Consider the following 26,450-nt stretch of genomic DNA (forward strand, 5'->3'; position numbering starts at 1 on the left):
CATTATCAAAAGTACACCATTCCTACAGTGACACATGGTGGTAGCAGCATCATGCTTTGGGTCTGTTTTTCTTCAGCTGGAACTGGGGCCTTTGACAAGTTGAGGGAACTATGAACAGTTCGAGAGCAATCAGTGTTAGCACAAAACCATCAGGCTTTTGCTAGAAAGCTGAAGAGGAACATTGAGCTTTGAGCAAGACAGGAATCAAAAGCAACCAACTGTTAGCAAGAACACATTTCAACCAGTGGTTGTTTATTTGGCTTGCATGAATTATACATTGAATTTAATTTTGAATGTGCACAATAATGTATTCACTATCCACAGCACATAAGTAAATGATGGCAAACTATCATTTCTGTTATTTCTTGAATGTGACAAAGTCCAATCAAAAAGGATTCATCAAAAACATTTATTTACAGTCTCTTGATCATACAAAGTTTATACAATACACCATTTACACATGAAGAGTGACTGGTGTCACCATGCAAACATTAATGCTATCAAAGCTGCAATTCAAGGTGGCTTCCTGCAAGCAGAGTGGCATGAGGAAATTTTCACTTCGAAGTAGTGGGAAAATGTTCAAGCATGACCTCCGAAATAAATTATGATCTCTCTGAGACCAGCTTGACTGTGCAAAAGATTTAAAATATATATGTATCTGGTGAATGTTAATTTTGTTGCATTTGTCTATAGCCCCAGTTACTTCAAGCATATTGGGTCCGAATCATTCAAAAAACATTGGGTTCACACTCACATGAAGCATTAACCAATTTTATAGCTCTGGTGCCACCTCCGGTGGAAAATTGCCAGAAAAAAATAAGGCTGTTATGACTTGTACGAAAGAGCTGAAATTACATTGACCATTTTGTGTCAAGGATTATATTAACCTCCCAAAAATATATAAATATACTTTTATATAAAATGTATTTTTCTTTGTGTCTGTGTTTAACATGTAGTCTGGTTATCTAAGAGGACAGCGCTTGCAAGAAGATAGATCTACTGGATCATGGGAAAACAATAGGTTTATGCAGTTAAATGTCAACACTTTCTCAACAACTTGTGTTCAACTATTCAAAATGTTGCCAGTCAGGCTGTGTAGAGTTCCAGAAAGTTTTCTTAGATTCCCGTTCTCAACGCTAATAGACAGTAACCCTCCAACCAATGATTTGTCAGGCTAACATTGTATGACTCTCCGCCAAGTGAAAATGTTATTACGATGAATACCCTTCCCACTGAGATCAACATTTTCTTTCCACACAGGATCAATCTGGTTTTTGTGTGCTTTGTCTGTTGGAATGGGGCTTAAACTCGCATCATTTCATCCTCAAAATGCTGCAAATGTTTTGCCTCTTAAGTGTCCTTTGATGTTCTAAGCAAAACTTTGAACAGCACGCTTTGCTTTCCCATGCGAGGCCTTGGCCGGGCTATTGTTATTGTTACGTTGTCGCTCAAACTCCCCCTGATAAGTTCTCATGAATAAGCCGCCACTGCTGTCAAAGCATCTTTCCAGCTTGCATGTGCAACCGCTTGTTGGACTGTGAAGACCCCAATTACTTCACTTTTTCCTCCTTGACCAAACATTTCATCCGTCACTAGCGGATGTCTCTGCAGGTCTAACTTTTCCGACAGTTGCTCTGCAGATGTTTGATGTCATGATGACCTGACAGACTGTTGCTATAGCTCCTGCATTCAATTATTATCTGCCTTGCAGGTTGGATGGTACATCTGCTGCAGTGCAATATTTGTTCTCAGTCCAGACTGTGCTTGTGGTCAGAGTGTGTGCAGGTATCTCTGTCATTTTGCAAAATGTACCAATGATGCCATATACTGGCTAGTATCCAGCCATCCATTCATGTTCTATAGTGCTTGTCCTCATTAGGGTCGGTGGTAGTTGGAGGCTAATCTAGTGCGACCATTAGACAACTGCCAAATACCAATTAGATTGTTACCCTCAGCAATGTGACACTGTTTATACTCCACATAAACCTTTCATGCATCATGGACAATATTGAGGTGAACACTACCTGATAGAAGGCCGGTGCCATTGTGATGGACTTAATCTTCTTGCTTTAATTACTTTTTTTTAATCTCGTATAATTGAGCTTGTTTGACTGTTAATGAATGTCTGGGTCATATTGTTCTAATGGCCCCCAAAGGAAAGCACAGTTTATTCTTTAATTAACTGCACAAGTGTGTTTACGTCTCAGCTTATCCTGGTTTCCCAGTGGACCCCCGTCACCCTTGGCGGGGTTTCAGATTAGTTCAGTTTGGAGAGGTAATCTTATTATTGGCGCTGCAAATGTTCCTTTTTCAGATAAACAAGTTTGAAAGTGTGAAGTTATGACATTAATTAAAGGTACACTTAATATACTGTCTTCTGACTTACATAAACATGTAAAACTATTGCTGCAATTGGTAAAAAATCATGCTGAGGGTTGTCTAAATGTGGTTGAAAGCTGAAAGTTAAGTGTTAAAGGAAGCAAGATTAGAAGTAATAGTAGTTAAAGAAATTAAATTACCTTAAAAGTCGCTGTGAGAAAAAGAAAAAAAGGGGGGAGGAACTCTAATGAGCTCTTTACATGCTATTTTTTACACGGACATTAAAGTCAACTGTTAAGCCCATTTGAACTCTGTTGTTAACCAAAACAGCAGCATATATTAAAGTATGTGACTATGGAGCCTTGCTGCTGGTTGTAAACAGGTTCCCTGTGCAGAGAAAGATGATCTTACGTTATGTAGACACAGAGTCCAGTAGACTCTTAACACGTGACTCTCTGCAATGTTGTGTGCGTCCATGTTTGTACTGGGGAGCTATGTGTCTTGTTTAATATTGTTCCAATTAATGGTCTCCTCCCTAATAGAAGCCCCTCTCCCCAACACACACATGCACACACACACACACACACACAGAGATGCAGTCAAATAAATTAACGCCTAACACATGAAATTTCTGGTGGAATCCCACACCACTGGCCATACGACAGAGTTGCCGCTTCAATTAACATTTTTTGGGTGGCACGGTGAGCGACTAGTTAGCATATCTGCCTCACAGTTCTGAGAACCTGTTTTATGTGCCCTGCGATTGGCTGGTGACCAGTTCGGGGTGTGCCCTGCCTCTTGTCCATAGTCAGCTGGGATAGGCTGCAGCACGCCAGCGACCTAAGTGAGGGTAAGCGGTACAGAAAATGGATGGATGGATGGATTTTTTTTGTCAAGGATTAAAGTTTTTTAAAAAAATGGTAAACACAACACAGCTGAATAAATCAGCAAATGTGTCAAGTCATGCCATTATTCTCTTGGATGATGTCATTTTGCTTTGGTACGGACAGATGTATTGCTGAATCTCAGCTGACGAAGTGGCGTGTCCATGCACAACATTGAGAAAAATGTCTGAAAACGTCCTCTGTTACCTGGTGGACTGGACAGATGGTCTCTTTTGGTTCTCTCTGTTTGAAGAGAAAGGGCTCAGTGTCTGTAATGTTTAGAAACGTTCATTGGAAAGCAATTTTTACACAATTGGGTGCCACCACCATAAACAGTATGTTTTTGAGACAATCGCTGCAAAAAAAAAAAAAAAAAATACCACCGAATACCACAAATGAGACCTATAAAATGTACATTCTCAAAAGTCAAATACGACTTTCAGACAAAAAATGTGACCAGAGCCTGTAGATACACGGCATTTACTACTTTTCATATAGTCACAAGATGTATGTATGTCTTTCAGGAGGGACGGGGAAAAAAATTAATATAGCAAACCTTTTCAAGTCAGTATATGATTATTGGATATTTTCAGCCAGGCTCAACATTTTGCTGTGTGTCTGAGTTTGGTAATTTCCACAGTAGAGAGGAAGTTCCTTCAGCCGAATGAATGTCAGGTTTTACTTCCACAACATGAGTAGTCTTGAGTGAAGGTCTAGAAATTACATTAAAAAAAAGAGTATAAATTACTCTGATATGACTGCCAATAGGAATAAATTTTCTTTCAAACCTACCTCTAGACTCTATCATTGGCGTTGTTGTGTGCGCACAACCGTCCTCCTCCTGCTTGTAGTGACAACCCTACGACCCTGGGTCCTGCCCTGTTGCTCGGCGGGATAGGCCATCACTCGAGTGGTTGACCTCTGTACCTGCATGCCTTCCATCTCCCTCATGTCCCTTGCCATCTGTGACAGTGTCTGTCCTGGGTTGGTCTGCAGCCGTTGGAAGAGGCTTTCTCTGTTGATTTTCCTCTCTGGACAGCTGAAGGTCAAAGCGACTCCCGAGTCTGTCTTCATCTCTCTGGAGAAACCGTCCGAGGTGCCATCAAAGCAGCGGCCGATGGCGATTTCTTTAGCAACCCTGGGATTCTGGTCTGTGACTGTGTATATGCCATAATTGTGTCCCAGAGGATCCACAGGGGATAACATGGTGAAGGCATGGGAGTCGTTGTTTTGTGCAAGTGGAGGGTGTTTGATGAGGTACTCCTGTAGAAGGCTGTTGGTAGCGATCTTGCGACAGTTCCCTTGTGGAATGATCGAGATGAGGGATCTATCCACCTCAGCTTGATCAAACAACATGCCGCTGCATTTGAACTCAACACAAGCAGCTGAAGTGTTGGCCTCTCGCATGTCCCGAGTGCTGCGTATATCTCGGATGCCATAAAGTTGGCCTTTCGTCTCTGGGTGTGATCCTCCCAAGTTTCTCGACCTGACCATCACTTCCTTTTGTCCATGGACCTTAACCTTGATGAAACATGCTCTGAACTCTTGAGGGTTAGGCCACCACGATAGATAGTCCCCTGTCCAGGTTGTCAGATCAGTCTCCTCAAAGGGTACAACGTTGTATTCATACTTGTCTTTCTCCACCCTAAAGAATCTGAAATGATTCGCATCAACCGGAGCATTTTCACATGCTATTAAATTCTGATATGGATATATGGGTCCATTAGTCTCATCCAGATTATTTTGGTTGGGCTTTGCTAGATTGATTCTGAAGGCTGTTTTCTTCAGAGCTGGATCTTCATGATCTGAGCGCTGGTAGTCTATTTTATCCAGATATGGCTGAGACACTCCGATGATATTTGGATTCATCTTCGGGGAGGAGGGAGCAGCCTCCAGTTCCTCACCCCCCATCATTGCTGTTACATATGCTGTATATGCATCAGGCCGCTGGGCATCACAGAAGGCCGGTAAACAGGCCCCGTTGTGGCCGGTTATGACGCTGTCGAACCGACCCCATGCCCTTGGGTTTGAGGAATATCCAGGCTTGGGTTCAAGGTTAATCAAGCTGATCACAACACCTTCCAGCTGTTCAACAGGGAGGAACTTGTCACTCATGTAGGCACGGACTTTAACATAGCACCGTCTGTTTTCAGGCACATCCAGATTGAAGAGTCTACGTTCTCTAATCTCCATGTTGCCTATGAGGAAGGTGCGCTCCTCACGCTTGCTCCGTCCGTGTCCACCTGTAGTTGTCGTGCTCGAGAAGTCGCCTTCCTCCTCCCAAACTCCAGTGTCGGGATTTAAAGACCACAGTTTCATTTTGGGAATGTGCTCTTGCATTTTCACATGCTGTGTGTCGAGAAGGACTTGGACTGCTCCGGCTCCAAGTACCTCCTTGTTGCTCTCGTCACGGAAGTCGACAGAGAACATGCCGTAGGTCCTCAAAGGGAGCATGTCACCCTCAGTGTCCACAAAGTTGAGGTCACCAGGGGTCGCAGAAGCCGTGGTGATATTTCTTGGGTCTATGAAAGTGACACTGGCTTTTACGGTTCCCTCATAGACTTCTCCATTGTCTTTGTGAAAGGAGTTGGCTGGAATGACTAACTGCCCAATCGGGTCTTCCCCTTTCATTTCTCCCAGGTTAATAGCATTGGTCTCGCCTGCTTCGATATCAATCGGAGCCTGCTTCCTCATCACCTTCACATTGTGGTAAATGGATCCACCCTTCTTGTCCAAAATGAACACCTTCGGAGTGTCAATGAATTTCTGAGTGGGGTCAACAAAATTCACCACCAATCTCTGTGTGTCAGGAGTAACTTGTATGGTGAAACCTCCTTGGTATCCAGTGGTGCCTGCCCTCTCTTTGCCAACGTAGATGTGACCAAATCGCAGTGGCTCACCATTGTCAGCTGTGACCACTCTTCCACGCACCAGCACAGTTGGCTGCACACATTTCTGACAGCCGCACTCGGATACAGACCGGATTGGAAGGCTGTAGCTCCCACAATCAATTGTCCGACTTTCCAGCGCTTGGACACCACAACAGAACCCGGCTCCATCTCTGCAGCGCATATCGAATTCTAGAGAGCCAGCGCATTTGTTATGAGGGCAGCGGCCAGCGTTGTAAAACTTGGAGTTCGTCCCGGGTTGTACGCAATCCAGCGGCAGTCTGATCAGATGTGCCTCAGGAGTGGAATTGCACGCTGGAGCTCCTTTTGCTGTGAATTTGCGATAAACCAGAGTAAGTTATGTTGATACAGCACATAAAAATGATACATTGGAGACACATAAAACATTACTACTTGTTCTCACCACACAGACAAAAATCCCTGCACAAAAACACAATCTGAAACTGTCTTGTGTGCATCTGCTATGCAGTGGAGTAGCATGGTCAACAAAGTTTTGTGGGCGCAACTCTTACTTAGGGGAAAAATATATATACTGTAGTCAAAGTTGAAGCCTCATCATTCTTAAAAATCAGCTTTAAGTATGGATGATTAAATTCAGCAATATACACAATATTAAAAGAAATGGACCTGCAAACTCATTGAACCTCAAGCCATAATAACGTTCTAGTGCTATAATACTATTTGATAAATCTAAACCAGTGTTTCACAGACTTTATTAAGCCAAGGCACATGTTTTATATTAGAAAAGTATATTGTTGTATACTAAAACAATAATGATCTATTTCCCATTACTCACAAATTGACTTACTCAGTGGGAAATGTGGGCCTGTTGAGCTGTACACAAAGCTGATACTTGAAAAAAGAACCACTGACATCCGAAATAATAATTTTCTGACCAACTGCAGTACTGTATGTGATTGGATCATTTCCCGCAGCACACCAGATCTCTTACGGTGCACTAATGTTGGGAATCGCTGTTTGAAACTCTTCTAAACTGCTCCTTAGCTGCTTTGTGAATTTTGTTGTTGTTGTTGAACTGCATCGCTTTTTCAAAAAAAGTAATGACAATGAAAGAAAAGGTCCTGAACTGCAGTCAGACTGTGTGCTTATTTTCCCTGTATCTCCCCAATGAAATTGGCCGTTAAATGTTTTTACCCCTCTCTCAGATGTCTTTTTTTTTTTGTTCTCTTAATGCATGGACACGACACACAGATGAGGTCTAAAGCTTGAGGTCACTTCAACTGTAATATTCCGTCTCTAAAGACCTAGACTGAATTGTGCTTTTGCTTGATCCTCTGAAGGATTTAGAGTAAATTTGTGGAGTCAGACAGATCCTCAAGTTTATTGTACCACTGTGGATTTTAAAAAAAAATGGAGTATTATCAGTTGGATGCTGCTTTTGGCTGGGTTTATGTGTTGGGAAAAGAAACACACAGTAGCTGGGGCATGATAGATATTCAAGACTTACCAATGACAATGAGGGATGCTGGGGAGGACTTAATGCTGCCTGCAGAGCTGCTGGTTTTGCAATAATACTGTCCAGCCTGCTCATGCTTCAGGTCTTTCAGTACAAGTTCCTCTTGGTACTTGTACACCTTTCTGTCCAGGAGAGTGCCATTGTGATACCTTGACCATACAGAATTGCAATGTTAATAAACAATGTAATACATCGCAAAATGTTCCTTAAATGTCTGTAAAAAATATGTATAATTAACATATAAACTAGACGTTGCCAATTCAACCGCAGGCCACCATTTGAGGAGATAAGGTTGTAATACGTCGGTACTAGTATTCAACTCACCAGTAGTATTTGTCAGGTGTTGGTGATCCCGTTGCCTTGCAACACAGGTGCACGCGCCCACCCTCGTAACGCACCTTGTCCTCGGGGTGCTTCACAATGTAGGGCTTCTCTGTGGGAAAGCAGGAAGCAGCTTTGAGAGCTCGTAACATTCATTTATATTACACGTGATTCACACATTTTGCCCGTGTGCTTTTGGAGAAGGATTGTTCAGGGGAATTTGGGCATTTTAAAGCAGCACAACGGGGTTTACTTTTATTTTGCCTTTTAGTAGTTTCCATGCAACCAAATAAATGCTGCTGTGTGGTCTTATGAGTAGAGAAATTGTTCTTGATGCGTTTTTCAGTTTCCTTATGAGAGTACTTGAAATGTTGTGGAGAAATCAATGGTATTGTATTTAAGAAGAAAGTGGCAGGGCATCCACATACAGTAGGAAAACTACAGTATTGTCTCATCCTTTTTTGTTTTACTTTCAATTTCTATTCCGATAGCAATGCACTATACCTAACTAGAACACGAATACAGCAGTCTATGTGATTCATTATAAAACTACAATGTTGGCTAAAAAAAAGTGTTTAGGAGATTCTATTTTCTGGTCACACTTGTTGCTAGGCAGAATTTCTGCCTATATTCAGGTTTGTAATTTTCAAAACATTTTGGAGTGAGCTGGCATAGGCTCCAGCTCACCTTCGACCCTAATGTGGACAGCCGGGATAGAAACGGATGGATGTATAGTATAGCTACTCACCAGCTGATCTGAGGACAGCAGACACCCAGGATAGGCCTGTGCTATTACTGGTGGAGGAGACGGTGACGGGGGCAAACTTGTCCTTCCTGACTATGAGTGAAGTGACGTTGGACGAGCAGATTCCCTTCAGCCTGAAGTGGCCTTTGGCATCTGTCCGGGCACGAATGACTTTGGGACGGCCAGCGAATGCCACCAAGGCCCCCGCCACAGGGACCCCCGTCACACTGTGGACGTCGCCGTGAAGAACATGGCCGTCGCACACGCAGCGGCCGCAGTCGTCGTCAGGGCGGCCCTCGGCGCACACGCGTTGACATTTGACTGTCGAGACAATGAGGCCAGGTCAAAGAGGCGCGCTGGCCGTGACGATGAACTACATCGGCATCCTGCATCATACCTGCACATGGATTCTTGCCACATTTTTGAGTTTCAGCGGGACGTCCGGTGCATTCTATTGTCTCCGAGGTCCTGACGCAAGTCCTCCTTCGGATCCTCCGTCCCCCGCCACATGTCACAGAGCAAGACCCCCAGCGACCCCACGGACTCCACTTGGCTGCCCACACGCAAACAATTGAAAAATGAAATACTGTAAGGGAAATTTACCAAATCACGCTGCAAGACATTATTACATACCCTTGAGGGATTATAATTAGTATAATACAGTAACTTTAAAAGAAAAAAAAATCCATAATAATGTCTTGGTGAAGCAGCCTGTGGCTCATTGCCCAAGGTTATTGCTGCACTCTGTTCCAAGCTATGGTGAACAGTTTGTGATCATGAGGTGGTTCATGTTCTGTATATGTCACGTTAGTCAGAAGACCTTGAGTACGGCATTCCACGTCGTGCAATTTCCCCTCTTCTTGCAACATCATGACGAAGAAGACAACGCTTGCAACCCGTAGCACGTAACATAAACTATCTAAGCTTGTTAGTGCCACAGATAACTAGCTCTCATGTGACTAAAATAGAGGTTGCAATCACCTGTACATGGAGGGGTGGAGCACTCCCTCCTCTCTGAATGGTGGCCCTGGCAGGCAGGAACCAAGAGCAAAGGCATTGGCTGCGAGCTCATGCATCTCCTCTGGCGGACCTGGATGCCGACATCGTTGCAAACGGTTGTCGTGCATGGACCCCACTCGCCCCATTCGCTCCAGAAACTTTGCTCTGAGCACAAACAAGAAGAAGAGTGCAGTCACAAGGGAGCGAAGATGTCAAGTGGTAACTTGGTAACTTGACTTGTAACTCAATTTGATTAAAATTATTTTCCTTATTGAAATTTAGTGCTGTTCCAGCACCCCAGAAATGTTTGTGTGAGTTTTAATAAAGAAAAATAGCACTCTGTTATGTAGTTTGGTATGTGTGCATTTAAGGGGTGTGGCCTAGTGAATGACATCAGGTAGTGAAATCGGGTTGGCCCAACCTGACTTGGAGCATCTGGGCATGAGTTTTGGAAGTATCTAAAGCTCATTCGCAACACAAAGCACCCCAAAAAATTGCTGTAATTTTTTTAGTCCTAAAATAAACGCTCCCTAGCGTACAAATTCTTTATAACACCTATTACAAGGAATACAATTTCTGTAGTGTACAGTACTACAGTGTATTACTGTATGTTTAAGAATTTAAAATGTGTTTAAATGTATAGAAAGTGTTTATAAGAGTATGGTAGAGGCTAAAAAGAATGTGGGGAAATGAATAAGAGTCTGGGGAGGTTCATACAGCTTTAAAATATGTATAAATAATCAAAAGAAAATGTGGTCGCTACTTTGCGGATTTCGGATCGCGAGGTTGGTCCGGAAGCCTAACCCCTGTGATAAACGAGGGATAAGTGTATTTGCAATTACTACTCCTGGGCTCGGACTACCTGGTGGGCACTGAAAGCGGACGTGGTAGTTGGAGCAAGTTCGTCCGTAGGGTTGCTCCTTGTTGATGCACCAGAAGCCCTTCTCCAGACTGGAGTGGACCACTTCTCCCGTGTCTACCGCCGCCACCCAGTCTGTGGTGCGGACCTCCATCGCCGTGGGCCTTGAGCAAACTCTTTCCCGGTAGTAGAAGCGGATGGCCTCAAGGCGCTCGTAGTCCCCGTTCCCCCCGGGGTGGTCAATATTAAACCAAGATGTCCACTCTGTCAGACCTGGAGGCAATTGAAACGCAAGAATTCAATCGTTGCATCTGTGGGGCAAAATCTGAGATGGATCTCAGACTTCATATCAGAAAAGATCTGCTCATCTCATTTAAGCCCAACACACCTCAGGGAGTCATTATGAAGCAGATGAGGCCTGCGGAGCCTTCAGGCAGGAAAATGAGAGTACTTGACTCTAAATGAATGCATTGGCAACCCATTCATGGAATGTAGCGTATTCATAGAAAACAGCGTAGGCCTCCGCTCAAGGCCTAAAACATTTGTCACCTGTGAAATCGATGAGTGGACGACTAGACAGCATGATCTTAATAGCTAAAAGGAGCTCCAGTTTCATTCAAATGAGAATTTCTGGATCCCAGATAGGAAAATGTCATAAACTCAAATTATAACCTGATTAAATGAGATTGCATAGCTCAAGATGTCAAAATGTAATACATTGAATACACTGAATTTCTCTCCAATGATTTAAATTAGCAAAACCTTTTTTTTAACCACTTTTAAAAATTAATAGTAAAAAAAAAAGGGCTACATTACTGATTAATCTGCACGTATAATTCAAATACTGTTCTTATTTTATCCAAGATAATTATAGCCATGCATATGTTATGTTGTGTCAATGTCCCAATCAAAATAACTGTTCATATATGGTTCTTATTGGTTGTTGTAGGCAACAGAGAAATCTGATTGGCTGTGACTGAGCATGCCTCACCCACCTGCATGGGAGAGTCGGTCGTCACGAGAGTTACGTTAGAAAGATATTTACAGTATGTTGGACCTTTGTCAGTCTTAAACTTTAAAGGGATACTGTATGAGACCACATGGCAAGATTTAACCATTTTTAACAGCGTCTTGGTGAGTTTGTGATGCTAACGCCTAATGTTGCTAACGCCTAATGTTGCTAACAAATTAGCCCCACACAAGACGTGCCATAGAGAGAGAAGCCGGAAGTTTCCCTTATTTCTGTTTGAAGCATACAGTACATAAATTATAGCAACGATGTATTTTTGCATTACTTGCTGATTATCAGATACAGTTTTGTCTGTTGTCCAAGAAGAATTTTGACCATATTATAGTCCATTTTAACATTTCAACCTTATATAAACATCATTATTAATATTAGATTAAATATTAATCATACATATTAAATGCACAAATTAAATGCACAATGCCATTGCTAACGTACACAGCACATAGAGTATCGTTGAAAACAAAATGGCTAATGACTAGCATGCAAGCCTGTAAAAACCTTCCTGTTCTGTTACTTTGAAGGGACAGTAGTTTTCCTGCATTGTATTGTATGTAACGTGCATATTGGGTTCATTGAAGACTCAAAATTGTCAATAGGTTTGTTTATTTCCGCGTTTGTTGTAATGTGGCATTGGCAGGATCAATGTGCTCACGGCTCGAGAGTTTCTCGATCCCCTTGACTGGAGTTTCGTGACAGTAGCGGCTGGCTCGGCCGGCCGGAGCCAAGCGGAGCGGAAAGGGAGACGGAGCTTTGACCGCTGCCCACTCTTGTATTAGTTGTGATGGTAAATTTGTCTCAGTGAATATTAACTTTCCATCTCCTTTGTAGTTCTGGGTCACTGGGAAACATCGTAAAAGTCACAGCTGAGTTGGATCGCTGAACATAGCAGGCGGCACACTGCATTGTTGGCTCGCTCCTCGTCTTTAATAAAACTTTTTTATGCCAGCCAAATGAATATATATATATATATATATTTTTTTTTTTTTTTTTTTTTTTTATTAACCCCCAAAAATATTGAATAAGGAGGGATAAAACACAAAATTTCCATATTTACAATTTTAGTTACATTTGAAAAATCACCACAAAAGCTGAGATTTCTTTCTTTTTTTCCCCGTTTCACTTCCTTCTGAAGTCGACAATTACGATTGACTCTCTCTGCTCATGTGCCATTCTGCTCTAGACTCAAACATGACATATTTTTCCATTACCTCAAAGAACCTTGTGGCGCAATCTATTAGTTTGTCTGAGATTTTGAAAAGGTTAGACTCATAGTTACACTTTTGAACACATTAAAAGAACATTGACTTTTCAAATTTTTTTATTATTATTATTATTTTTATATATATATAATTTTGGAATTTTTTATGGAACATTCACTTATCTGGTTTTTCATATGAAGCGATATTGTCTAAATTGTGCACATTTTTCATTGGGTCAACCTGTTTTCATGTTTTCCACATGCTGTACACATGTATGTTATGTATAATGCAACATTATATTATGCACTCGGCACGGTGTACGACTGGTTAGCACATCTGCCTCACAGTTCTGATCAAATCCCCAGCCCCGCCTGTGTGGAGTTTGCATGTTCTCCCCGTGCCTGTGTGGGTTTTCTCCGGGCACTCCGGTTTCCTCCCACATCCTAAAAACATGCGTGGTAGGTTGATTGAAGACTCTAAATTGACCGTAGGTGTGAATGTGAGTGTTTGTTTGTATGTGCCCTGCGATTGGCTGGCAACCAGGGTGTGCCCCGCCTCCTGCCTGAAGATAGCTGGGATGTGCTCCAGCACTCCCGTGACCCTTGTGAGGATAAGCGGAGTAGAAAATGGATGGATGGATATATTATGTATTATAATTTCATCATGTTTTGTTTTGTAATCAAACGTCATTAGTTATAGTACTTTGAGAAAGTAATTGAAATATGTACACTGCTATTACATTTTCAACAGAGTAATTTGTCATAGTAACCAACTACATTTCCAGTGTAATCTTCCCAACACTGAATACACTTATTTCACAATCCGAGTTTATCATCCATTTAACGAAGAAGGTTATTTTTTCGTCAGATGACGTCCCAGTAGCCTGGAACATATTGACAGCGGGAACGGTGATCCCGCCCAACCTTTCGACTGGAAATGCTTAACTTGTTGCCGTGCATATGCTCCACTGGCTGGTTAGGATCCAGTTCAGAATAGATTGATATTTTTATTTGGTTAGCTTTCAGTGGCTCCATACCTGTCGTTCGAGTGTCTGTAAAACTGTTCGGTGTTGCTCTTCTGTTCCTGACTGAGGCACTCTCTCTTCTAAATTCTGCAAACAGAAAGAAAATACTTTTGTTAACTATGCACTAACTTTATTATTCTTAACACACTTACAGTCATCTGGTTACTAACTCACATGCGCAAACAGGACATCAAGAATGAATGAACATGAAAAAAAGTTAGACTTCATTTAGACCGGCGAGCAAACTTAAATGTCGCGGCCCGTAGCGCAAACAAAAAGGATCTTATGTGCCGTATGTGCGTGTGTGTGTTATAACTCGCACTTCCAGAGGTGAACATCACTCCCAGTGGCTGATGGTTATTATGGCTTCGCTTCAAGCCTTTATTACAATGCCAGCAGCACATTTACTCAATGAACTGAGAAAAGTGAGATGTCAGCGCAACCGATCAAAAGACATTCTGGCCTCAATGAGCCAAAATGGAGCTACTGACTAAAGATTGGATTCCATTCTGGTCGCGACCCAGAACAACAAACGCAATCATTCGCAGGTCATTAGTATAGCGTAAACAAGTCATTTGCAGAAAAATAAATGCTTTCTACTGATATCTGCATTTAATCGGTACAGCAGCGGCTGCAACAAGAAAGGGGTCCTCAGTTTACGACGGTGCTGGCATATGACATTTTCGGGTTACGAAGAAGAATACGTCGTCATATGGTCAAAGAAGACGTGCTCAGTTACTGCCGTACTTTGTGTTTTCTATTGGATGTTTTAAATATTTATGGTCTACAAGTGTTTTCATACAAATATAAACTGTAATTATGGCTTTAATACTTTGCTAGCGTAGGTTGGTGATAGACTATATCATATTCCAACTTACAGAATGCATTGCGCCATCAAATATTGATCTGTTGCCATAATAAAGACATGAATCCTTAATGTTCATGAACGATAAGGATTAACATAACATTAATCGTGTATTTATGCTACCCGTAGTTCATTGAATGTGTGTCTTATTTAACATTTTACATGTATGTTGCAGGCACGGTGGCCGACTGGTTAGAGCGTCAGCCTCACAGTTCTGAGGACCCGGGTTCAATCTGGGATGACAGCTGGGATAGGCTCCAGCACGCCCGCGGCCCTAGTGAGGAGAAGCGGCTCAGAAAATGGATGGATGGATGTATGTTGCACTTTTTTCATGAAACCCTGACTGTGGGTTGTCTGCAATAGAGTGACATCCCAGTCAGTTCTGCTGTATGCTAAGCAAGGCATTACTTGGTCTCCTAAAAGAGCTTCCGTTTACCTTGTATAACCTTGATTTAACACTGTATTAAGTTACTGCAATTCAAGTTTGCAGTAAATTACTGAAAAAGTCCTACCAGTGTTGAGTGTTTAATTTTTTTTGCATCTTTAACAATGGTAGCCTTTTATTGGGGTTTTTTTCCCATGAAGGACAGAAAGTTTAAACACAATGACTTATCAAGGTTTTGACTTTTGACCATAGGTTAAGACTGATTTCCAATTATTTCCAGTGGATTTTTATTTTTATTTTTTTCTCAAAACGTGAATGTGATTGACCTTAGGGACTCCACTGGCTACAGTTTACAACATATTGTAATTAATCAGTCAAGCTTTCAGTTGTGCTCCAAACAAGTTGCTAATTAAAAAAAAAAAAAAAAAACCTTCCTCTACTTTTCATTTGTGGGGATTTTAGCAGTTTATCATCATTTCAAGATGTTTGCTGACAGAGGCTGTAAGCTAGGCAATTGCTGCAAGTTTTACAAGGTGCCTAATGGTTTTAATAAAGTTGAGAGAGGAAATTCAGATTGGCCACGGCCAATTGTTTTGCGATGGTGACCGCAGCTGTGAAAGACTTTTCTTTATTGTGTTGTGAAGTAATATGTCGTCACGTTATGGCGTTTTTAGCACGTGCTGCGTCACATGACTTTACCTCACTGAGCTATAACACAAGCCGGCAGGAGTTTCTTGCATATAATTTGTCTCCTTTGTCCTTAAACCTCTCATGTGTGCTATTTCCGTCTGCTTTTACGCTTTTCACACTCATGAAGGTTTATCTTCAACCTGGACATTTCCACCAACTTGTCAAGTGTTAAAACGGAGCATTGGCTAACCCCCGCGGTGACCCCTCGTAAAGCAGGAAGGGAAAAAGCAATGCTAAAGAGTCGTCAAAGGCTGGAGGGTATGATGTGGCGCTTGGGGCCCGGTTAGCAACCCGGTTCCGCTTATAGCGACACCCGCGTGCCACACGAGCTACCGGATTACGATTCTTTTGACGTCTTAACCCGTGACAACCGCAACTCTTATTTTAGAGGTTTTACCGCTTGCATTTGCGACACAGCGGCTCTTTGTGACATCATGCTCCTAAGCGGGTGCCAATAAATAAAAGGGGACCATGCACAAAAGACCTTGGTGTCACAGCAGGTATGACTGTGCCAGATTTATACTGTATAGAAGTATGGAGCTTGTTTATTACATGTATATTCCAGGAGAAGACATCGACCCCCGACGTACCCACCATTCCTATGTTACATAACTTGTTGGATTAGACTGCCGAAACTGCAGTTGGAGCATAAATTGATTCAGACGGACTGGCTGTCTGTGCATGCTTGAGAGTGCGGGCAACTGTGGCACATGTGTGTGTGTGTGTGTGTGTGTGTGTGGGAGGAACTGTTTGCCATGTCGTATGGAAGCCTTTTATGCATTTGGCTGGCTTCTTCATCAAGGTGTGAGTAGTCTTTTTCCTTTCCCCCAAATGTCCAAATTTGGACTCCTAAGGCATCTGCGCCTCATTAAGACGAGTAATTTCGCTCCTGACATTAGCTAATGATGCACATCAGCCGCGTGATGTTTTTTTCAAGTTTTTTTTTCTTTCTTTCTTATACTGTACGATAAAGTATTAGCCGTGCTTTCATTCCTGATAGCGTTCACACATGATTGGGCACATTCAAACTATTTTATTGTCCTTGTTTGAACTGATACACGACAGCCAAAAATTGCCCAAAGCAAAGAGGATCCGATTAGAAATAAATTACTCCCACCAAGCTCCTTGCAGGTAAACGGAAATTACATAAGAAGTCAGTAGAAAATCACACCTAAAAAAAAAAAAAAAAAAATCCTTAGTACTAGAAAAACATGCACTAAAAATTCTATACAGGGGTCCTCGCTCTCCATTCCTACGGCGGAGTGAATATTACCCAAATTTGTACGTAAGTTGGAACATGCCATAGTCGTATCGCTAGTTTACGCTCAACGTAGCAAATATTTGTAGGAGAAAAAAAAACTATTCTTACGCCGCCGTGAAAACTAGTTTGTAAAGTTGAAACGTCGTATTTTGGTACCGTTGTAAACTGACGGCCCCCTATACAGTGGTATCTTGGCATAGAAATCATCAAATTTTAGTTACGAATGAGCTTCAGATACGACAATGCTTTCGTTGAAGTGGAGGAAAATGGAGCAATTAAGGTTATTTAATGCCCCCGCATGTGGGAAAGGAGAGCCACAGCTGCCGATGCACTTTAAGCCATTTATCGGGATAAACAGTCAAACACACAAATACAAAATGTCACTCGCAGACACTCACACCGAATTAACGTGCCAACCCAACTGAATGTCACTCACTAGACCACACCCCTTAAACAAATACTACAGTATGTACAGTAATTACACTTTATAATACCAGTTTCTTTTTTTGCTTTCTGTTTATAAGTCAATGAGTAAAGTTATGAGCTTGGTCACACAATGAAATCAAGTCATAAGTCAAGATACTAATGATAATTTTAATAATCAAGTATTTTGTTGATACATTTTTTTATTAATCAAATAATCAATCGGATAAAAAAACATTTTTTAAATTTCCATCCCTTTATTAAAAGCACGACATTATTTCCAACTGGCAGTGGAGAAAATGCACAAATGGTTTGGGCCGCAGCCTGTCAGAAAATAGGCAATAGTCATTGTTTTGGATCATTGTTTTCCAAAGTAAATGCAGATGTTTGCAAATGTCTTATTTTGATCAAACATGAAGATAATCAGCCTGCTTGCGTGGAGGACTGCAGAAATCTGAGAATATTTACTGTTGAGATGATGAAATTCCAAGAATTTGGACAATTTTAAGTTAAACAGTCTCTAAATGATGAATTCATTATCTAAATAGTTGTTGATTAATTTGATAATCAATTAGTTTAATTGTTGCACCTCTCGTACCACTCTATATTTATGATTTTAAGTACTTTAGGGTAAGAGGCTTAGTGCTCAAGCAGTCTTTTCTAAAAATTTCAAGCCACGCACCACCTTCAACATCCATACTGAACTGGCACACCCTAAATAAAAGTCAGTACAATAACCCTGAAACATATAATTGCACCAAAGTACAGCAATAAACTCGCCATGTGAAAAACGACAGGAAGTTGCACACAAACAAACAAAATGACAAAGTTGCATGAGTGAAAAAGTAATAAACACAGAATTTTATTTAATTTTTTTAAATGATTTGTTATGGCTTAAGCCAGGGGTGTCAAACTAATTTTTCTCGCAGGCCACATTGTAGTTATGGCTTCCCTCAGAGGGCCGTTATGACTGTGAACCCATGTAAAATAGTGTCTCATATAATGACATATACACAACAAATTGATGGATAACTAGTTTTAAAATCAGAAGCCAATAAAAAAAAATTTCAACTGTTATTACATCCATCCATTTTCTGAGCCGCTTCTCCTCACTTGGGTCACGGGCGTGCTGGAGCCTATCCCAGCTGTCATCAGGCAGGAGGCGGGGTACACCCTGAACTGGTTGCCAGCCAATCACAGGGCACATACAAACAAACAACCATCCGCACTCACATTCACACCTACGGGCAATTTAGAGTTGTCAATTAACCTGCATGCATGTTTTTGGGATGTGAGAGGAAACCGGAGTGCCCGGAGAAAACCCACGCAGGCACGGGAAGAACATGCAAACTCCACACAGGCAGGGCCGGGGATTGAACCCTGGTCTTCAGAACTGTGAGGCTGACGCTCTAACCAGTCACCCACCGTGCCACCACTGTTATTACATTTATTTCAAAAAGGTGATTGGCAACATAAAATGCTTGTAATATCAACATTATACAAGACACCAAGTCGACACACATGATTTGCTTTCGCGGGCCACATAAAATGATGTTGCGGGCCGGATCTGGCCCCCGGGCCACCAGTTTGACACCTGTGGCTTAAGCAATAGTGCCAGCTCTAATGAGCCCTCTCTTATCCCATTGGAAGCCAATAAAGTCATGTGGCCAAGAGTATCGAAGCAGACGCTGGTCAACATCTGGATACGCAGCGGTCCTCCAACTGGTTGTCACCATCCATCTACAGTAGCATCAAACGGCCCGATCGCCACAGTGCTCCTCTTTTAGCTCTGCAGCACAAGTAGCCGGCCGCCTTCAAATAGCAAAACAAATCGTAAACCACCACGCTTCAAGGCATAAAGGCCGAGTGAGAAAGGCCATCAAAATAAGTGCTAGTGACCTTATGGCTGGTTAAACTCCACACTACCTGTCCCTTTTTTATTCGACTCTCTCATTTAGCTGGACTTCAAGCCAACAGGTGGAAAAATGGGCTACTTAGTTTATGATTCTAGTTGGCGCTACTGGCTACTGAGGACAAATGAAGCAAATTTCACTGCAACTTTAATGTGGAGTTCCTGTTGAAGGTGCCAATGTATAAATTGGAAGGACATCACTATTTCAGGACAAAGTTCCTCTGCTGAACTTTTTTTCTTTTTTTCTTTTTTTTTTCATTTATGGCTTCTGCAATATGTTTACTTAGGTCATCCAGTCCAAAGAGACCTATTGAGGCCTAGCTGGACTCACATCAGTGGCATTTATATACCTAAAAATCTAAATATATACCACTACAACTTCAAATAAGCTACAGTATTCTCTCCTGTTTTTGGAACTTTTTCTTTTTATTATCATCCTGCAATAGCAATATTACAAATTGAAAGACAACACAAATGATTAATGAATCATGAGAACACCTCCCGACTGCAACTAACCATAAAGTGTCAATTATTGGGCTGGCCTTTATTTGCATTTTTGGAATGATATTTGATAATGTTTCCGGTATGTATACAGTATGTCAAGTGAAACTTGATTTTAGAACAAAATAAAACCCTAATTGTTACATAACATAAGATCATTACTGCGACGGGGACTTTCCTTTTAAGTTTACTTTATACGATGTCTCCATTTTCATATTCAAGACTTGCGAGACTGCTGTTTTGGTTAGCAACGGATGTCAAATGAGCTCAGCAGTTACTTTATGTCTTTGACCAGGTGGGCAGCATGTGGCCCGACAAGCATTTACATTATCAAGAGTCCTGTCATATTTGTTTCATTATTTTGGCTGCCTTTTTAAAAAAAACATATTTATTCATTTATAATTTATTTATGTCACTTAGTAAATTATTGCTGAATTGATTTACTATAAATAATAAAATAATTACACATTTGAGCATTAAAAAAAATAAATAAATCATCTGCAAATGACCTGGCCCATCTGTCTGTTTTAAAAATCAAATATGGCCCTTGGGCACAAAGGTTTACCCAAATATTCTGAAGAAGTAAGTAGTAAAAAGCTTCCAATTGACTTACTGCTCTATATAAAATGGAAAAGAAACATAAGCAATATGTTTTTGACACAAGTAATGAATATAAATAATAGTACAAATAAACTGTCTACATCTAGTGGGGCTCTGCAGCCCCTGCATGTTTCATTTTCCAATGTCACTCACGCTTGGATTTAGGAACTGTCTTTTTAATCTACTCCCCCCCACCACCCCCACCCCTAATTAAAGCTACACGGCGAGCAACTGTGAAGGTCCATTTCGGAAAAATGATCAAAAGTACTCCAGTGTTTTCTTAAATGCTCGTTTGTGTTCCTTCATTTAGTTATATTAGGTCATTTGTAATTGAGTGAAATGGATATCATGTGGTAAACTTTAAGGTAGTTGATCTAGTTAATCAATGAAATAATTCAATGAAAGAAGGCAATGATGATGGAAAAGATACTTTGCAGTATTATAAAGTTAAACCTTTGAAAAGTGAAGACACCAAGGTGTCGTGGGGTGGGGGGCTCTCCTTTTAGTGAGCCCCTCCTCTGCTATCAGCACATGTTGTGGATTAGCCTGTCGGTGGAGCGTGCTCGTGACATAATATTGGAGCGCACGAGCCGCAGTGGTGGTCCTAAAAGTACCATGCATGCACACGTGCGCTCTCGCCCTTTTCCCCTCCCAAATCTATCATCTCATAATCTCATTGACATAAGATTAAACTTTATTCTTCCATGGCAGTCACTACTCACCTTGACCGAGAGCAACAGAAGCCAGGAAAGAGAGCAGAAAGGCCGTTGTTTTTAATCCCGACATGATGCCACGCTGTGACTCAAAAGCACAGCGGAGTGAACCGGTCACTGGCGCCTGGTCAGGTGTGCGAGATGCTGAGAGGCGTCGTCACTGCTCAGGCAGCAGTTGTCCAGTCAGAGGAGGGAGACCGATGGTTTTTAAAAAGATGGAGCAACGTGGGCGCTCGCCAATCCGGCCCCTCTCTACTCGCCATTGGTCAAGCCGAGGAAACATCTGGGTCCCCTGTATCATCTTCCACAAAAAGGTATAAAGGAGGGGTTGGGGGACCGGTGGTGGGCGGGGGGGTGAACACTCACAAAGCATTGTGAGAGGGGGAGGGAGTGGATGCTAAAAATAGTTGTTTTTAAGTTAACAATATTTAGTTGCCCATACGATACTTAATAAATACAGTGAACCCCAATTTATTGCGGAGAATATATTCCAGAACCACCCACTATAGGTGAAAATCTCTGATATGAAAATACCATACAATTTTGTTATGTAGTTTTAACCCTCCCACACACTTTAAACACATTTAAAATTGTCAAACCGCACTTCTTATACACATTGTAAACGTATTTTAACCCCCCAAAATTGCAAGTATAAAATGTGTGTGTGTATATATATATATATGAAATAATAAAATATATCAATTGGAATGTCTGTGTTCGATGTACGTCTTATAAAAGGTCCTGGTGGGGTGGCATGTGATGGCGAGATTGCGTGTGACTGTCTGGGCGTGAGCTGTGGCTAACAGCAGCTCATGTGTGCTCATCGTGTGTCTGTGTTTGTTTTTTTTACTTTTAATTCAGGGACTGAGCCCTGCTGCGAATAGCAAAAATACCCCCTAAAAAGATTTATAATTGCCTAAAAAAAGCCACGAGATGGTTATAGTGTTACTTTTGTCCGAATGGAATTCCTCACCTCACTTCGACATGGTTCCTTTTCAGATGCCGCAATATGACGCCAAAGCACTACTTTTGTCTGACTGAAGTTCCTCAACTCACTTCAATGCTGTTCACCAAGATGCCACAAGATGGTGGCAAAGGACTACTTTTATTGTAATAAAGACCTGTCAAGTACAAAATATAATGCTATGATATACAGCTCTGGAAAAAGTAAGAGACCCCTACAAAACTGTCAGTTTGTCTGATTTTGCTATTTATAGGTATATATACATAATTTGTTTAGCAAAATTACCATTTTTGTTGTACTTTATAAAGTACTCACAACATTCCAAAATTCCAAATACAAATATTATCATATAGAGCATTTATTTGCAGAACATGACAAATGGTCAAAATATCAAAAAGATCCAGTGTTTTGTTTTTTTTGTTTTTTATTTTATTTTTGCCCGGTGGAGGGGGGGGTCTCTTAATTTTTTCCGGAGCTGTACATATTATGAGTATTTTTGCTTTAAATGTCGGGGCTTTTTCAAAGAATTTCTCTGATGCTCTTTTGTTTTTTTTAGAATTGTATGATAGGCCAGATAAAAAGCTCTCACTGTCCAAACATGGCACACAGGCCGTACATTTCCCACCACTGGTTTAAAGTATGCGAACCTATTTGTAAAGTATGTATCATAATCAAAATCCTCTAAGAAGATATGTGTTCATCTGGTGATCTGGTTGCTACAGCTGTTTCTGACAGACGTTTTTTTTGTTGTTGTTTTTTTTCACATATGCTGTATTCCGACAGTTCATTTCTTCTTTGACATTCTCTGTCTGCGCTCGGCCTCTGCTTCCACTTGCGGTTCACGTTCGTAACGTTTTTAACAGTCGCTGATTGCGCGGCTATGTGCTGCCAAAAGAATGGAAGTGGCGTCATATGTCACGCCAGTCAGGAAAAAGTCCAGCGAAGGCAAAGACTCCACATGTGCTTATGAGGCGTAATAATGGGCTCGTTTGCGGCACGTGAAGCACAGCTAATGATATGTTGCTTGTTAAAGCCTCGGTTACAGCAAGCACTACATCTGTTTTACACACCCTCAGGGATTGGAACAGGGTTGTACAACATCCTAATCTTGATTTACTGTAAATGTATTTTATGTATTGACAATATGTGTCGTTTTGTTATGAACGGCACGCAATGCACTGTTTGCACAGCGCCGTTAAAATACTTAAAAATACAAGAAGGCACGCTCACTTACTGCCGTACTTACGCAGATGCGCCGTCCCGAAAACAGAGCCCATAGACTTCATAACTCCTATAAGGAAAGAAAAATGAATTTAGCAAAAGCAGATGGGTACCGTTCTAACAAAAGTCCAAGGCACAATCAACAATTTGTTCAGACAATGTTTGCCCAGTTATCTTTGCGTAATGTAATATTCACAGTGTTTCTCCACTTACTTACGTTATCGAAACACAAGGCTGTTGATCACATTGCGCGTGATGACTCCGACATTCCAAAGTCCATCTGTGTAAGCAGACCGAAGCTATGATGAAGTCTTTTACTATCCAGAACCAGAATTTTGTAAATAAAAGCGCTTATCCCTGTACCCTCCAGCTATGTGGATAGTAGATGATTTATTTACATGTGTACGTTGTTTATGCAACGTGAGGTCATGTTTACAGTGACCAATTACAGTCTTAATGTTCCGGCAAAGGCCTTTTATGCTAATTTGGCTTTGTTGACAAAAAACGTAGACAGTGAAGAGTTACACGAAGCCTGAAAGTCAAGGAAATGTTTAGAAAAATCATCTGCATTATCTTTCTCTTCTTGGTAATGTTTAGTTGAAAACATTATGTAGCACTTCAAATAATGACGCGATGGAGGACTTTTACAAGTCTAAAAGCGCAGGAACAAACTACTAACTTGCTTTTTTTGTTATATTGTCTTCACCTCATGGAATCTGTTATTGGAACTAGAAAGCATCATTTGTCCTTAATCGACCATGTCCATGTCTGGACAGTGATCTTTTCTCATTTTCACTGATTATTTCCTTTTGTCGTCATCCTTTGTTGATTTAAAAGGATATCTGGCCTAAGACGGCCACGGTAGTTTAGGTCAAAGGTAACGTTGGTCAGTACCAGTGGAACAAGGTCGGTCAGAGCAAGCCAAATTTGACTAGCAAAACACGTTTGTAGCGATGTGCACGCTTGAATACATTTAATAATAAGCATATGTGGTGGGTATGATGTATTTTAATTTATTTTGATATGTTTTATATGCCATCGAGAGGAGCAAGATGAGGTAGCTCGGGCATCTTGTTCGGTGAGGTGTAACATCCAAAAGGGAAGACCCAGGACACGCTGAAGGAATTATGTCCCTCAGCTGACCTGGGAATGCTCCGGGGTGTCCTTGGAAGAACTGGATGAAGTGGCTGGGGAGAGGGAAGTCACGACTTAACTGTTTAGGCAACTGCCCCCCCCCCCGACCCCCCCGCCTCGCCCCCCAGATAAGCGGAAGAAGACGAATGGATGGACAGATAGATGCTTTGGTCGTTTTAGATAAATCTTGATTCCGAACAGCTCCAGAAACCAGATGGTTCGTGACATGGTTGCTTGCTTGTTGTATTGTGTTTTCTGTAATTGTGGTGTTCGAAGAGGTGGATCAAGTCAGGTAAGTCCCAACTGAAGGCCCAGGTACCAAATGTGCAGTCTGCCAACCTTTTCAACCAATGTTCCAAAGGGGTTATTTTTAAATAGATTTTTAGAGATAAAATAAGCAATTTATTGGGACTACAGCCAATTGTATTTATTTTTTTGTTCTAGGGATGGGCATTTGAGTACAGTTCCTCGATCGGTTGTTGAGAAAATTCCAAAATTGGATGTTTGAAATAGGTTTTGAGTCAGTGTGAATGTTCCATTCTCTTATTTCCATGCTAGTGTCGTATTGTGTAAAATAATGCTGACCGGAGGTGTTTTGCCATTGCGTGGATGTAGCTCAACTTCCCGCATCTAACGTCATGTTGTTCTTTTGACCACAAATAAAAATCGACTGTTATTTTATTATTATTACGCCCATCCCTTACTTGCTTTCCACATTTCTTGAGAACTCCTGACGCGTCACTTCCTCGGGCAGCTGAGAGCCAAACCCTTTTAGTTTAAGTGTGCTTTTAAAAAAAAAAAAAAATCACAAATGTCAGAGTGGTGAAAAGGCCTTGTTTCCTGACAGCCATGAAGGACCTTTAGACATATTTCTAAAATGCGAGTAAGGAGAAAAAAAGGCGACTGACATTCAGTCTTGTACACAATAACATAAACTTAGTTTTAGTGCTTTAGCGTTCGAACTAGGCTCCTGTTCGTACAATAAACACCAATGACCTCATTCATTATGGAGCTTCCCTTGGTCATTCTTATTGAAACCAGAAGTTCTAAGCTTTGTAATTACAGACATTTTTTTGTCTGTAGCTGTTTATAGGCGGATCTCACCAGTTTACTAGCAAATCAAGCCCAGGTATGGATCAATAAACTAAAACATGTAGCCTGACCTCAAAATTGGATTCGTACATACATTTTATTACCATCCATCCATTTTCAACACTGCTTATCCTGGTTAGGGCCGCAGGGCGCTGGAGCCTATCCCAGCTGACTTCGGGCGAAAGGCGGACTACACCCTGAACTGGTCGCCAGTCAGTCACAGGGCACATTTAGACACGGACAACCATTCCCACTCACTGAGTAGGAACTGAACCCACGCTGCCCGCACCAAAGTCAGGCGAGTGTACCACTACACCATCAGTGACCCATTTTATTACCCCCATTCTGATATTGTGTGTTTTATTGTTTGGATAGACGTGCTTGTACTAAACACAACAGATTTAGAATTATTTTTTATTATTATTGGATTAGTGATGAATCAGGTCTTGAAGCGATGGGGTCTTTGCATATAGTCTCCGCATTGCTGAAATACAGCTTGGTATTTTCCTGTTTTGAAAAATTACATTATTGCACATGCGGTGTTGTAACAGGACCAGCCCAAACTATCCATCACAGACGTGCATCGTCTTTACAAGTCCTCCTTCAAAGCACCTCACTGCAATTTAGAGAAGGGTTTTAAGGTGGGGACCACCCTGGATCCCGTGGCGTGGGTGCTGTCCGTGTGGGTGGGAGCCCAGGTCCGCCCTTCGCTCTGGATGGGTGGGGTGAGGTCCTCTGTCCTCATCGTGGCCGCACAGTAAATCCAGCGCACTTCTGCCATGTATTGTGCATGCGTGACACTGTCAATTCCCTTGCATTATGTCTGTAGACGGATACCCATGGGACTTTGTTGCTTGGTGTGGGGCCACTTCTTAATTCTGAAACACAACTCTTATGACTTTGCAAACTTCCTGGACGCACTC

General features: G+C 41.6%; 1 protein-coding gene across 2 annotated transcripts; it reads right to left on the minus strand.

The window, feature by feature from the left end:
- Window positions 1-219: 219 nt before the first annotated feature.
- Window positions 220-21,349, minus strand: cilp2 (cartilage intermediate layer protein 2). 2 transcript variants are annotated; one of them, XR_009789409.1, is made up of 11 exons: window positions 21,126-21,349; window positions 13,779-13,853; window positions 10,517-10,786; window positions 9,637-9,819; window positions 9,053-9,208; window positions 8,659-8,976; window positions 7,914-8,022; window positions 7,581-7,738; window positions 3,996-6,421; window positions 3,760-3,916; window positions 220-3,446 (listed from the first exon to the last, which is right to left on the minus strand). XR_009789409.1 is itself a non-coding variant. In XM_061779762.1 (10 exons), the coding sequence occupies exons 1-9, from the start codon at window positions 21,187-21,189 to the stop codon at window positions 4,008-4,010; spliced, it is 3,747 nt and encodes a 1,248-aa protein (XP_061635746.1). In that variant the 5' UTR covers window positions 21,190-21,349; the 3' UTR covers window positions 220-3,916; window positions 3,996-4,007. The 2 variants fall into 2 exon arrangements, 1 of the variants encoding a protein (XP_061635746.1); XM_061779762.1 differs by having other exon boundaries at window positions 220-3,916.
- Between the last annotated feature and the right edge of the window lie 5,101 nt (window positions 21,350-26,450).

This window comes from Phyllopteryx taeniolatus, chromosome 7, assembly GCF_024500385.1.
Source record: "Phyllopteryx taeniolatus isolate TA_2022b chromosome 7, UOR_Ptae_1.2, whole genome shotgun sequence".
Classification (NCBI taxonomy): Eukaryota; Metazoa; Chordata; class Actinopteri; order Syngnathiformes; family Syngnathidae; genus Phyllopteryx; species Phyllopteryx taeniolatus.